This window comes from Schistocerca nitens, chromosome 12 (assembly GCF_023898315.1).
Source record: "Schistocerca nitens isolate TAMUIC-IGC-003100 chromosome 12, iqSchNite1.1, whole genome shotgun sequence".
NCBI classification, from domain to species: Eukaryota; Metazoa; Arthropoda; class Insecta; order Orthoptera; family Acrididae; genus Schistocerca; species Schistocerca nitens.
Window position 1 is genome coordinate 122,808,388 of NC_064625.1, and position 15,144 is coordinate 122,823,531.

Sequence of the window (15,144 nt, forward strand, 5' to 3'; positions counted from 1 at the left end):
TCTCAGAGTAGCACTTGCAACCCACGTCCTCAATTATTTGCTTGACGTATTCCAATCTGTGTTCCTCTACAGTTTTTGCCCTCTACAGCTCCCTCTAGTACCATGGAAGTCATTCCCTCATGTCTTAGCAGATGTCCTATCATCCTGTCCCTTCTCCTTATCAGTGTTTTCCACATATTCCTTTCCTCTCCGATTCTGCGTAGAACCTCCTCATTCCTTACCTTATCAGTCCACCTAATTTTCAACATTCGTCTGTAGCACCACATCTCAAATGCTTCGATTCTCTTCTGTTCCGGTTTTCCCACAGTCCAGGTTTCTTCACTACCATACAATGCTGTACACCAGACGTACACCCTCAGAAATTTCTTCCTCAAATTAAGGCCGGTATTTGATATTAGTAGACTTCTCTTGGCCAGAAATGCCTTTTTTGCCATAGCGAGTCTGCTTTTGATGTCCTCCTTGCTCCGTCCGTCATTGGTTATTTTACTGCCTAGGTAGCAGAATTCCTTAACTTCATTGACTTCGTGACCATCAATCCTGATGTTAAGTTTCTCGCTGTTCTCATTTCTACTACTTCTCATTACCTTCGTCTTTCTCCGATTTACTCTCAAACCATACTGTGTACTCATTAGACTGTTCATTCCGTTCAGCAGATCATTTAATTCTTCTTCACTTTCACTCAGGATAGCAATGTCATCAGCGAATCGTATCATTGATATCCTTTCACCTTGTATTTTAATTCCACTCCTGAACGTTTCTTTTATTTCCATCATTGCTTCCTCGATGTACAGATTGAAGAGTAGGGGCGAAAGGCTACAGCCCTGTCTTACACCCTTCTTAATACGAGCACTTCGTTCTTGATCGTCCATTCTTATTATTCCCTCTTCGTTGTTGTACATATTGTATATGACCCGTCTCTCACTATAGCTTACCCCTACTTTTTTCAGAATCTCGAACAGCTTGCACCATTTTATATTGTCAAACGCTTTTTCGAGGTCGACAAATCCTATGAAAGTGTCTTGATTTTTCTTTAGCCTTGCTTCCATTATTAGCCGTAATGTCAGAATTGCCTCTCTCGTCCCTTTACTTTTCCTAAAGCCAAACTGATCGTCACCTAGTGCATTCTCAATTTTCTTTTCCATTCTTCTGTATATTATTCTTGTAAGCAGCTTTGATGCATGAGCTGTTAAGCTGATTGTGCGGTGATTCTCGCACTTGTCAGCTCTTGCCGTCTTCGGAATTGTGTGGATGATGCTTTTCCGAAAGTCAGATGGTATATCGCCAGACTCATATATTCTACACACCAAAGTGAATAGTCGTTTTGTTGCCACTTCCCCCAATGATTTTAGAAATTCTGATGGAATGTTATCTATCCCTTCTGCCTTATTTGACCGTAAGTCCTCCAAAGCTCTTTTAAATTCCGATTCTAATACTGGATCCCCTATCTCTTCTAAATCGACTCCTGTTTCTTCTTCTATCACATCAGACATATCTTCACCCTCATAGAGGCTTTCAATGTATTCTTTCCAGCTATCTGCTCTCTCCTCTGCATTTAACAGTGGAATTCCCGTTGCACTCTTAATGTTACCACCGTTGCTTTTAATGTCACCAAAGGTTGTTTTGACTTTCCTGTATTCTGAACCTGTTCTTCCGACAATCATATCTTTTTCGATGTCTTCCCATTTTTCCTGCAGCCATTTCGTCTTAGCTTCCCTGCACTTCCTATTTGTTTCATTCCTCAGCGACTTGTATTTCTGTATTCCTGATTTTCCCAGAACATGTTTGTACTTCCTCCTTTCATCAATCAACTGAAGTATTTCTTCTGTTACCCACGGTTTCTTCGCAGCTACCTTCTTTGTACCTATGTTTTCCTTCCCAACTTCTGTGATGGCCCTTTTTAGAGATGTCCATTCCTCTTCAACTGTACTGCCTACTGCGCTATTCCTTATTGCTGTATCTATAGCGTTAGAGAACTTCAAACGTATCTCGTCATTCCTTAGTACTTCCGTATCCCACTTCTTTGCGTATTGATTCTTCCCGACTAATGTCTTGAACTTCAGCCTACTCTTCATCACTACTATATTGTGATCTGAGTCTATATCTGCTCCTGGGTACGCCTGACAATCCAGTATCTGATTTCGGAATCTCTGTCTGACCATGATGTAATCTACACTCCTGGAAATTGAAATAAGAACACCGTGAATTCATTGTCCCAGGAAGGGGAAACTTTATTGACACATTCCTGGGGTCAGATACATCACATGATCACACTGACAGAACCACAGGCACATAGACACAGGCAACAGAGCATGCACAATGTCGGCACTAGTACAGTGTATATCCACCTTTCGCAGCAATGCAGGCTGCTATTCTCCCATGGAGACGATCGTAGAGATGCTGGATGTAGTCCTGTGGAACGGCTTGCCATGCCATTTCCACCTGGCGCCTCAGTTGGACCAGCGTTCGTGCTGGACGTGCAGACCGCGTGAGACGACGCTTCATCCAGTCCCAAACATGCTCAATGGGGGACAGATCCGGAGATCTTGCTGGCCAGGGTAGTTGACTTACACCTTCTAGAGCACGTTGGGTGGCACGGGATACATGCGGACGTGCATTGTCCTGTTGGAACAGCAAGTTCCCTTGTCGGTCTAGGAATGGTAGAACGATGGGTTCGATGACGGTTTGGATGTACCGTGCACTATTCAGTGTCCCCTCGACGATCACCAGTGGTGTACGGCCAGTGTAGGAGATCGCTCCCCACACCATGATGCCGGGTGTTGGCCGTGTGTGCCTCGGTCGTATGCAGTCCTGATTGTGGCGCTCACCTGCACGGCGCCAAACACGCATACGACCATCATTGGCACCAAGGCAGAAGCGACTCTCATCGCTGAAGACGACACGTCTCCATTCGTCCCTCCATTCACGCCTGTCGCGACACCACTGGAGGCGGGCTACACGATGTTGGGGCGTGAGCGGAAGACGGCCTAACGGTGTGCGGGACCGCAGCCCAGCTTCATGGAGACGGTTGCGAATGGTCCTCGCCGATACCCCAGGAGCAACAGTGTCCCTAATTTGCTGGGAAGTGGCGGTGCGGTCCCCTACGGCACTGCGTAGGATCCTACGGTCTTGGCGTGCATCCGTGCGTCGCTGCGGTCCGGTCCCAGGTCGACGGGCACGTGCACCTTCCGCCGACCACTGGCGACAACATCGATGTACTGTGGAGACCTCACGCCCCACGTGTTGAGCAATTCGGCGGTACGTCCACCCGGCCTCCCGCATGCCCACTATACGCCCTCGCTCAAAGTCCGTCAACTGCACATACGGTTCACGTCCACGCTGTCGCGGCATGCTACCAGTGTTAAAGACTGCGATGGAAATCCGTATGCCACGGCAAAATGGCTGACATTGACGGCGGCGGTGCACAAATGCTGCGCAGCTAGCGCCATTCGACGGCCAACACCGCGGTTCCTGGTGTGTCCGCTGTGCCGTGCGTGTGATCATTGCTTGTACAGCCCTCTCGAAGTGTCCGGAGCAAGTATGGTGGGTCTGACACACCGGTGTCAATGTGTTCTTTTTTTCATTTCCAGGAGTGTAATTGAAATCTTCCCGTATCTCCCGGCCTTTTCCAAGTATACCTCCTGCTCTTGTGATTCTTGAACAGGGTATTCGCTATTACATACATGGGACAATCCCAGGACGAGGCTGCATGGCTGCCATTACAATTGATGCAATGGGGAGGGAGGCAATCACTCTCGTGAGTTGTAACGATGACACAGGTAGCAGCGCATTGGGGTTAGAATGTAAGATTGGACCGTGATAACTTCATAGCCTGCTTTGATTTTTGATGGAAGCAATACTCTATCAAATGTAAGAAAAAGAGTGCGTGCGGGCACTAGGGATGCACCTACCTCTTTCATCACCCAATGGACTGCAATGACGCCCTGATCAGAGAGGTACGTTTGGATTTCTGTCTCGATCACACCATGGAACAGCCTAGTGTAAATAACACCACGCGATGATTTCAGCATGTGATAGGCCTCGGCACGAACGGGATAGCCATGGAGGAGTGAAGCTACAAGCAGTTGTTGTGCTTGAGAGTCATCTGCATCTACATCGTTACTCTGCAATTCACACTTATGTGCGTGGCAGAGGGTTGATCGAACCATTTTCATGCTACTTCTCTACCATTCCACTCTCGATTGGGGCGTGGGAAAAAGGAACACCTAAATCTTTCCGTTCGAGCTCTGATTTCTCTTATTTTATTATGATGATCATTTCTCCCTACGTAGGTGGGTGTCAACAAAATATTTACGGATTCGAAAGAGAAAGTTGGTCATTGAAATTTCGTAACTTGATCTCGCCGCAAAAAAATCCGCCTTTGTTTCAGTGACTGCCACCCCAACTCGCGTATCATATCAGTGACACTCTCGCCCCTATTGCGCGATAACACGAAACGACCTGCCCTTCTTTGCACTTTTTCGATGTCCTCCGTCAATCTGTAGTGGGACGAAATTAAGCGTCACCCATCCACCACTGTCAGCCCAGTTTGCAGGTGACTATAAGTTTAATTTAGTTTTGTTTATGTATTTTTCTTAATATTTGTAATAGCTGTGAATTATCTAAAAGTTTTGTATTTTTTATGTTTCATGTACGGAGAGGGCGGCGCAACGAACGGAGACAGCATCTTCGTTGCCGCGACCAGAGAGGAAATTGCTGGCCGCTATACGTCGCGGGTCGACAGCCAAGGAGCAACAGAAGATCCTGGAACCGAGTTGTTGCGTCGTGCTTCTAAAAATTAAAAATGAATTTTTTGTACTCTTTTTGTACAACAATGATGTCATATAGAGTTTAATCTTATTGAAAAGTCAGTCCTAGTTTGTCAACGGTCAAGTTCACATCTGTGTGTGTAGTAAGCAAATAAAATAGTGAATGCTACTAAAGTTGAAACACGTGTTCTGAGGATTTATTTATGAAGAATTATGTGAACGGATTAATAATATATTTGACAAGATTATTGAATTCTGACAGCGTTCATCGAAACTTTGAATCTCAAAGGTTTATTCAATGTGTGATTCTGATATCGATTAAATCAAGATAACGTGTGTCAATATAATTTCTGAGGAGAAACAAACGAAATTTAAATCGAAAAGGTTTACGAAAGACAAATTGGCTCAAGTGATGTAATTCTTTGCATACGATTCAACTGATGTTTTACAGTTTCGTTCAAGAACCATTCTATGACAATTTAAAAAGAATATAAACGTAGGTGACGAAGTCTGCACATGGTCATATATCAAACGAAAACCGGTTATAAAAAATCTATACGTCGTTACACTACACCGTGGCGACCTTAGAAACAGGACTTGTGTGCAACTAAGGTATACAGGTACGAAACAAAACATCAAGAGTCCTTCAGAAGTCAACGCGAGTTTTCGTGGAGCCTTCACCAGCCATCGGCGACTTCGCGGGTGTGGGCAGCTGACGGAGCGCAGCCAAGCAGTACGGTCACGCAGTTATTCTACGAGAAGGCGCATCTGTTGGGCAGCAGCTGAACGCTGCAAACCCCGACAACCTTTTTTCTCCTAAACCAACAGGCCCAGTACGTCAGCTCGGGTGCGTTCCTCCGGCTGGTATTAGAGGTGTTGCTGGGGGTTCGCCTGTCGACGGTGGGGCCGGGCGTGGTTGCAGCCAGTGACGTCTCCGGTGTTCGACTCAGCGTCCTGCCGGTTGCGGAAGCGGGGTCGCAGCATCTCAGCGGCTGCATCGACGGCTGTTACTTCTGCAGCCCATAGCAGCACACTGATCACCGAGAACTACAAACGGAAATACAGAAGCGTCCGATCTTACCCGTCGGCTTTGACCCATGACGTCACAAATACCGCGGAAACGACCATAAACAACAATTCCAATATGGCGGATATAAAAACATCGAATACGTATTGTAAACACTGAAATACACAAGTTTCACAAAAAGCCTAATGACTGTAACGGGACAAGCGTGGGAAATTGGGGGTTTTTGGGTGGGGAGAAACTAAATATGTCGTTATGCGGTGGGGGGAGTCTGCAGTGCCCCCCCATCCCCCCACAGGCTTCATTAGTGTCAAATCAATATTTTCGAATCATAGGCGGCCGCTGCCGCGGCCGCATTCAAAAAAAAAAAACTCCCAACCTAACCTCAAGTGGGCTACGCTACAGATCAATATGTTCATCAAATTGCTTCATATTATGTATACATGTTCTTTAAACAAGAGTACATCAAACCATGTATTAGGTTTTCCGCGCCGTAATGACGTCAGACACCACAACACGCTTACGTCACGGGTCAAAGCCGACGAGTAAGATCGGACCTTTCTGTTGACCCCTACAAACTACAATATTAGTGACCGGTGAGTTTGTTTCAAGTTGGAAGTGGAGTGTGGTACATAGGGAGTGTGCTTTTACAGGATTGTTGACTACAAGTCTGCGTGTGTAACTAGTTAATATCTTACAACAATGTCGGGAAGTGAAATGTCAGACGAAGAGCAGTCTATGTCCGATAGGAGCATGAGATCCCTTTTTAGGGCGATCGCTAAATTAAAACAATCTAACAGGGATTTTCTAGCTGAATTAAAACAGTCTAACGAAGAATCTATTACTAGATTAAAACAGTCTAACGAAGAATCTGCTGCTAGATTAAAAGAGGAACTAAAAGGGGAGCTAACAAAATGGTTCAAATGGCTCTGAGCACTATGGGACTCAACTGCTGAAGGTCATTAGTCCCCTACAACTTAGAACTAGTTAAACCTAACTAACTTAAGGACATCACACACATCCATGCCCGAGGCAGGATTCGAACCTGCGACCGTAGCGGTCTCGCGGTTCCAGACTGCAGCGCCAGAACCGCGCGGCCACTTCGGCCGGCGGGGAGCTAACAAAATCTACCGACAGGTTACAGGAACATCTTAATGAAACCAGCCGAGAATTAAGTGATAAAATAGAGTCTTCTAAAGTTGAAATGCAGGAAAAACTAGTAGGACTTAGTAATAAGATTGCAGATAATTGTAAAAGGTTTGAAGAACATATCCAGGAATCGCGCGGGGAAAAAGCTCGCATGCGAAACGATATTACTGACTTAACCGAGAGACTAGATAGTGTCAATAGCTTAGTTGTAAATGAAATACAGAAAAATAACGATATGTTACGAGATGAATTTTCTATGCAAACAGAAACTGTTCGTAGAGAATTATTGAAATCTATTAAAGAGGTCTCTACCAAACCTGTAGAGATTTCTTCAATAGATAATGTAGAATTAGAGACATTAATTCATCAAGTAGAAAAAGATCATACCGAAATCGAAAACATGAAATTTTTAATTACTGAAATATGCAGTAACCTTGAGACTGCCAAAGATAATAACATTGACGAAGGTACAGAGCGTTCACATCGTGAACACAGTGAAGAATCGATATTAGCTAATCGCGTATCCAATACAGAAATGCGAATACAGGAAATTACTAAACGGTTATCGGAATTAGATAATAATGAAAACATTTCAAGTAGTAGAAGCAATAACGTAATCAGAGACAACAGTCGCATCGAATTTGCTAGCTCGGACGACAACAATACGAATAAAGAAATCACGGCAAGCCAATCCGATGCAACTCCGTCTCTGCAATCTAAACAAAATCCAACTATTTCTCTCGCAGAATGTTTGGATGATATAACGACAAATTCAAATGTAGCAAGTCGATTCCCTGTATTCAAACCAGGAGGCGAACTTCACCCTATAATCTTTATAAAAACTTTTGAAACTTCATTATCTCCTAAATGGAGTAATGAAAAACGGATTCAATTTGTAATAGGACATTTAGAAGCAGAAGCTGCGGAATGGGCAGTACTGCATAGAACTGAATTTAGGGACTGGGATGATTTTGTTAAGCAGTTTAAACAAAATTATTGGTCAAGAGGAAAACAACAACACTTAACTTTAGAGTTGTTAGACCCTCCTCCATATTCTAAACGGTGGGGAGGTTATAGGAATTATTTCGAATGGCATTTAAACCGTGCTAAATTAATTGAAAAACCAATTATTGAAGGTCAGCTAATACGAGTTCTAATTAGTAGATTACCGTATTATGTAAAGGAAAGAAAAATGTTATTCTACGAATTGTCTATCCAAACGAAAAAGTTTGCGAACAGATTGTTAAAAATGCTGAACGGAGAATTAACAGTTATAATCTACATGCTATAGAACCCGCATTTCAGGTAGGAGATCTTGTATTAGTACGATCTCATCCTAAAAGTTCGAAGATCAGTAAGGAATGTAGAAAATTCTTCTTTATCTTTGAAGGTCCATATGTTGTACATAAGATTGTACATCCCAAAGCGTTACTTCTTATGGAACCTTCATCAGGTATCATTAAAGGATTATATAGTGTTGATCAAATGAAACCCTTCGTTCCTAAATAAGTTAATATTTAGTATATGTTACATAGGGAAGAGCGTTCATAGTTTATTCATGTGAAGTTTTTCGTGATAGTTACGTGTTATTTTAAAGAAATGACAGGAAGCTTAAACAAGTGTTCTACAATAATCTACCGGTACTTCAAAAAGAGAAAGATAACTAAAAGGGGATTTATATGGAAGAAATTTTGCTATTAGGTAAAAAGGAATTTTGTATATTTTAAATTTACTCGGATAGTAGGAACCAAAGGGGATGGTTAATAATTTTAGGGACCATGGGCGTCCAGAGCTATATGGCTCACGAGAACATAGCAGAGTGCCTTTAATAGAGATTTGTAATAGTGTTAATATAGAACACACCAAACGGGACTCTCTCGCTTGTTTCTCCTAAATAAATTGCCATTACCCAACAAGGTGTCCGAAGGTAAAGAAAGCCGTGCAGAGATTCTAAAGAAAGTTTTGCTTGATTTCTTCTTGACCTCAGGCATAAATAAGGCATTAGGGAAAAGAATGACGTAAAGTAAATAGTACCATTAGTTATTGTGAGAAATTTATTAGTAATATACAATTTTGGAAAGAATAACTCTAGTAAGTGAATAAAACTAAAACTAATTTATCATAATTTGAACGCTCTGTCCTAATGTAACAACGTTAAAGAACGTACTAAATTAGTATTTATTAACAACTATTAAATGAAGAGGAGTAATCTCCATATATTCGGTTATGAATTACCATAATAGCACAATTAAGAGTAAATGACAAATAGTCACAACAATATCGTATTAAAATAAATCTATCTAAGAGCAAGGACTCTAGAGTACGTAAAATGTGAGGAAAATGTATTAACAGTTAAATATTGTATATTGAAAAGTTTATTTTCGGTTAAAACCTGACAAACTGAGCTTGTGGGTGGGGTATGTAGTGGGACGAAATTAAGCGTCACCCATCCACCACTGTCAGCCCAGTTTGCAGGTGACTATAAGTTTAATCTAGTTTTGTTTATGTATTTTTCTTAATATTTGTAATAGCTGTGAATTATCTAAAAGTTTTGTATTTTTTATGTTTCATGTACGGAGAGGGCGGCGCAACGAACGGAGACAGCATCTTCGTTGCCGCGACCAGAGAGGAAATTGCTGGCCGCTATACGTCACGGGTCGACAGCCAAGGAGCAACAGAAGATCCTGGAACCGAGTTGTTGCGTCGTGCTTCTAAAAATTAAAAATGAATTTTTTGTACTCTTTTTGTACAACAATGATGTCATATAGAGCTTAATCTTATTGAAAAGTCAGTCCTAGTTTGTCAACGGTCAAGTTCACATCTGTATGTGTAGTAAGGAAATAAAATAGTGAATGCTACTAAAGTTGAAACACTTGTTCTGAGGATTTATTTATGAAGAATTATGTGAACGGATTAATAATATATTTGACAAGATTATTGAATTCTGACAGCGTTCATCGAAACTTTGAATCTCAAATGTTTATTCAATGTGTGATTCTGATATCGATTAAATCAAGATAACGTGTGTCAATATAATTTCTGAGGAGAAACAAACGAAATTTAAATCGAAAAGGTTTACGAAAGACAAATTGGCTCAAGTGATGTAATTCTTTGCATACGATTCAACTGATGTTTTACAGTTTCGTTCAAGAACCATTCTATGACAATTTAAAAAGAATATAAATCATTTTGAAGTGGATTGTAACTGACGTAGGTGACGAAGTCTGCACATGGTCATATATCAAACGAAAATCGGTTATAAAAAATCTATACGTCGTTACACTACACCGTGGCGACCTTAGAAACAGGACTTGTGTGCAACTAAGGCATACAGGTACGAAACAAAACATCAAGAGTCCTTCGGAAGTCAACGCGAGTTTTCGTGGAGCCTTCACCAGCCATCGGCGACTTCGCGGGTGTGGGCAGCTGACGGAGCGCAGCCAAGCAGTACGGTCACGCAGTTATTCTACGAGAAGGCGCATCTGTTGGGCAGCAGCTGAACGCTGCAAACCCCGACAACCTTTTTTCTCCTAAACCAACAGGCCCAGTACGTCAGCTCGGGTGCGTTCCTCCGGCTGGTATTAGAGGTGTTGCTGGGGGTTCGCCTGTCGACGGTGGGGCCGGGCGTGGTTGCAGCCAGTGACGTCTCCGGTGTTCGACTCAGCGTCCTGCCGGTTGCGGAAGCGGGGTCGCAGCATCTCAGCGGCTGCATCGACGGCTGTTACTTCTGCAGCCCATAGCAGCACACTGATCACCGAGAACTACAAACTACAATATTAGTGTCCGGTGAGTTTGTTTCAAGTTGGAAGTGGAATGTGGTACATAGGGAGTGTGCTTTTACAGGATTGTTGACTACAAGTCTGCGTGTGTAACTAGTTAATATCTTACAATAATGTCGGGAAGTGAAATGTCAGACGAAGAGCAGTCTATGTCCGATAGGAGCATGAGATCCCTTTTTAGGGCGATCACTAAATTAAAACAATCTAACGGGGATTTTCTAGCTGAATTAAAACAGTCTAACGAAGAATCTATTACTAGATTAAAACAGTCTAACGAAGAATCTGCTGCTAGATTAAAAGAGGAACTAAAAGGGGAGCTAACAAAATGGCTCTGAGCACTATGCGACTTAACTTCTGAGGTCATCAGTCGCCTAGAACTTAGAAATAATTAAACCTAACTAACGTAAGGACATCACACACATCCATGCCCGAGGCAGGATTCGAACCTGCGACCGTAGCGGTCGCTCGACTCCAGACTGTAGCGCCTAGAACCGCACGGCCACTCCGGCCGGCGGCTAACAAAATCTACAGACAGGTTACAGGAACATCTTAATGAAACCAGCCGAGAATTAAGTGATAAAATAGAGTCTTCTAAAGCTGAAATGCAGTAAAAACTAGTAGGACTTAGTAATAAGATTGCAGATAATTGTAAAAGGTTAGAAGAACATATCCAGGAATCGCGCGAGGAAAAAGCTCGCATGCGAAACGATATTACTGACTTAACCGAGAGACTAGATAGTGTCAATAGCTTAGTTGTAAATGAAATACAGAAAAATAACGATATGTTACGAGATGAATTTTCTATGCAAACAGAAACTGTTCGTAGAGAATTATTGAAATCTATTAAAGAGGTCTCTACCAAACCTGTAGAGATTTCTTCAATAGATAATGTAGAATTAGAGACATTAACTCATCAAGTAGAAAAAGATCATACCGAAATCGAAAACATGAAATTTTTAATTACTGAAATATGCAGTAACCTTGAGACTGCCAAAGATAATAACATTGACGAAGGTACAGAGCGTTCACATCGTGAACACAGTGAAGAATCGATATTAGCTAATCGCGTATCCAATACAGAAATGCGAATACAGGAAATTACTAAACGGTCATCGGAATTAGATAATAATGAAAACATTTCAAGTAGTAGAAGCAATAACGTAATCAGAGACAACAATCGCATCGAATTTGCTAGCTCGGACGACAACAATACGAATAAAGAAATCACGGCAAGCCAATCCGATGCAACTCCGTCTCTGCAATCTAAACAAAATCCAACTATTTCTCTCGCAGAATGTTTGGATGATATAACGACAAATTCAAATGTAGCAAGTCGATTCCCTGTATTCAAACCAGGAGGCGAACTTCACCCTATAATCTTTATAAAAGCTTTTGAAACTTCATTATCTCCTAAATGGAGTAATGAAAAACGGATTCAATTTGTAATAGGACATTTAGAAGCAGAAGCTGCGGAATGGGCAGTACTGCATAGAACTGAATTTAGGGACTGGGATGATTTTGTTAAGCAGTTTAAACAAAATTATTGGTCAAGAGGAAAACAACAACACTTAACTTTAGAGTTGTTAGACCCTCCTCCATATTCTAAACGGTGGGGAGGTTATAGGAATTATTTCGAATGGCATTTAAACCGTGCTAAATTAATTGAAAAACCAATGATTGAAGGTCAGCTAATACGAGTCCTAATTAGTAGATTACCGTATTACGTAAAGGAAAGAAAAAAGTTATTCTACGAATTGTCTATCCAAACGAAAAAGTTTGCGAACAGATTGTTAAAAATGCTGAACGGAGAATTAAAAGTTATAATCAACATGCTATAGAACCCGCATTTCAGGTAGGAGATCTTGTATTAGTACGATCTCATCCTAAAAGTTCGAAGATCAGTAAGTATTGTAGAAAATTCTTCTTTATCTTTGAAGGTCCATATGTTGTACATAAGATTGTACATCCCAAAGCGTTACTTCTTATGGAACCTTCATCAGGTGTCATTAAAGGATTATATAGTGTTGATCAAATGAAACCCTTCGTTCCTAAATAAGTTAATATTTAGTATATGTTACATAGGGAAGAGCGTTCATAGTTTATTCATGTGAAGTTTTTCATGATAGTTACGTGTTATTTTAAAGAAATGACAGGAAGCTTAAACAAGTGTTCTACAATAATCTACCGGTACTTCAAAAGGAGAAAGATAACTAAAAGGGGATTTATATGGAAGAAATTTTGCTATTAGGTCAAAAGGAATTTTGTATATTTTAAATTTACTCGGATAGTAGGAACCAAAGGGGATGGTTAATAATTTTAGGGACCATGGGCGTCCAGAGCTATATGGCTCACGAGAACATAGCAGAGTGCCTTTAATAGAGATTTGTAATAGTGTTAATATAGAACACACCAAACGGGACTCTCTCGCTTGTTTATCCTAAATAAATTGCCATTACCCAACAAGGTGTCCGAAGGTAAAGAAAGCCGTGCCGAGATTCTAAAGAAAGTTTTGCTTGATTTCTTCTTGACCTCAGGCATAAATAAGGCATTACGGAAAAGAATGACGTTAAGTAAATAGTACCATTAGTTATTGTGAGAAATTTATTAGTAATATACAATTTTGGAAAGAATAACTCTAGTAAGTGAATAAAACTAAAACTAATTTATCATAATTTGAACGCTCTGTCCTAATGTAACAACGTTAAAGAACGTACCAAATTAGTATTTATTAACAACTATTAAATGAAGAGGAGTAATCTCCATATATTCGGTTATGAATTACCATAATAGCACAATTAAGAGTAAATGACAAATAGTCACAACAATATCGTATTAAAATAAATCTATCTACGAGCAAGGACTCTAGAGTACGTAAAATGTGAGGAAAATGTATTAACAGTTAAATATTGTATATTGAAAAGTTTATTTTCGGTTAAAACCTGACAAACTGAGCTTGTGGGTGGGGTATGTAGTGGGACGAAATTAAGCGTCACCCATCCACCACTGTCAGCCCAGTTTGCAGGTGACTATAAGTTTAATCTAGTTTTGTTTATGTATTTTTCTTAATATTTGTAATAGCTGTGAATTATCTAAAAGTTTTGTATTTTTTTATGTTTCATGTACGGAGAGGGCGGCGCAACGAACGGAGACAGCATCTTCGTTGCCGCGACCAGAGAGGAAATTGCTGGCCGCTATACGTCACGGGTCGACAGCCAAGGAGCAACAGAAGATCCTGGAACCGAGTTGTTGCGTCGTGCTTCTAAAAATTAAAAATGAATTTTTTGTACTCTTTTTGTACAACAATGATGTCATATAGAGCTTAATCTTATTGAAAAGTCAGTCCTAGTTTGTCAACGGTCAAGTTCACATCTGTATGTGTAGTAAGCAAATAAAATAGTGAATGCTACTAAAGTTGAAACACGTGTTCTGAGGATTTATTTATGAAGAATTATGTGAACGGATTAATAATATATTTGACAAGATTATTGAATTCTAACAGCGTTCATCGAAACTTTGAATCTCAAAGGTTTATTCAATGTGTGATTCTGATATCGATTAAATCAAGATAACGTGTGTCAATATAATTTCTGAGGAGAAACAAACGAAATTTAAATCGAAAAGGTTTACGAAAGACAAATTGGCTCAAGTGATGTAATTCTTTGCATACGATTCAACTGAAGTTTTACAGTTTCGTTCAAGAACCATTCTATGACAATTTAAAAAGAATATAAATCATTTTGAAGTGGGTTGTAACTGACGTAGGTGACGAAGTCTGCAAATGGTCATATATCAAACGAAAATCGGTTATAAAAAATCTATACGTCGTTACACTACAAATCCCACCTGGTAAGGATCCCATACCGCGCAGCAATATTCCAGCAGAGGACGGACAAGTGTAATGTAGGCTGTCTCTTTAGTGGGTTTGTTGCATCTTCTAAGTGTTATGCCAACAAAACGCAGTCTTTGTTTCGCCTTCCCCACAATATTATCTATTGCCCTTTCCACTTCAAGTTGCTCGTAATTGTAATTCCTAGGTATTTAGTCGAACCGACAGCCCTTAGATTTGTGCGATTTATCGTGAACGCAAAATTTATCGGATTTCTTTTAGTACGCCTACCCATGTGGATAACCTCACACTTTTCTCTGTTTAGTGCTAACTGCCACTTTTCGCACCGTACAGAAATTCTCTCTAGATCATTTTGTAACTGGAATTGATCGTCTGATGATTTTACTAGGTAAATTACGGCATCTGCAAACAATCTAAGGGGGCTGGTCAGATTATCACCTAGATAGATCATTTATGTAAATCAGGAACAGCAGAGGGCCTATGACACTACCTTGCGAAACGCCAGATATCACTTCTGTTATATTCGAAGATTAACCATCTATCACTACGAACTGTGACTCTCTGAGAGGAAATCACGAA

At 40.9% G+C, this 15,144-nt stretch overlaps 1 protein-coding gene across 4 annotated transcripts in view; it reads right to left on the reverse strand.

Annotated features, from left to right (window-relative positions):
* Positions 1-4,527: 4,527 nt before the first annotated feature.
* The window catches only part of LOC126215247 (neurexin-4), a 198,731-nt gene continuing 188,114 nt past the window's right edge, over positions 4,528-15,144 (reverse strand). Inside the window, exon 25 of one of the 4 annotated variants that reach the window (XM_049941921.1) lies at positions 4,528-4,761. In XM_049941921.1, the coding sequence (XP_049797878.1) occupies positions 4,721-4,761 (41 nt within the window). In that variant the 3' untranslated portion in view covers positions 4,528-4,720. Of the gene's footprint in view, positions 4,789-9,074; positions 9,651-13,567; positions 13,978-15,144 lie in introns of those variants that run through there. The other 3 variants (XM_049941918.1, XM_049941919.1, XM_049941920.1) reach the window with 3 other exon arrangements.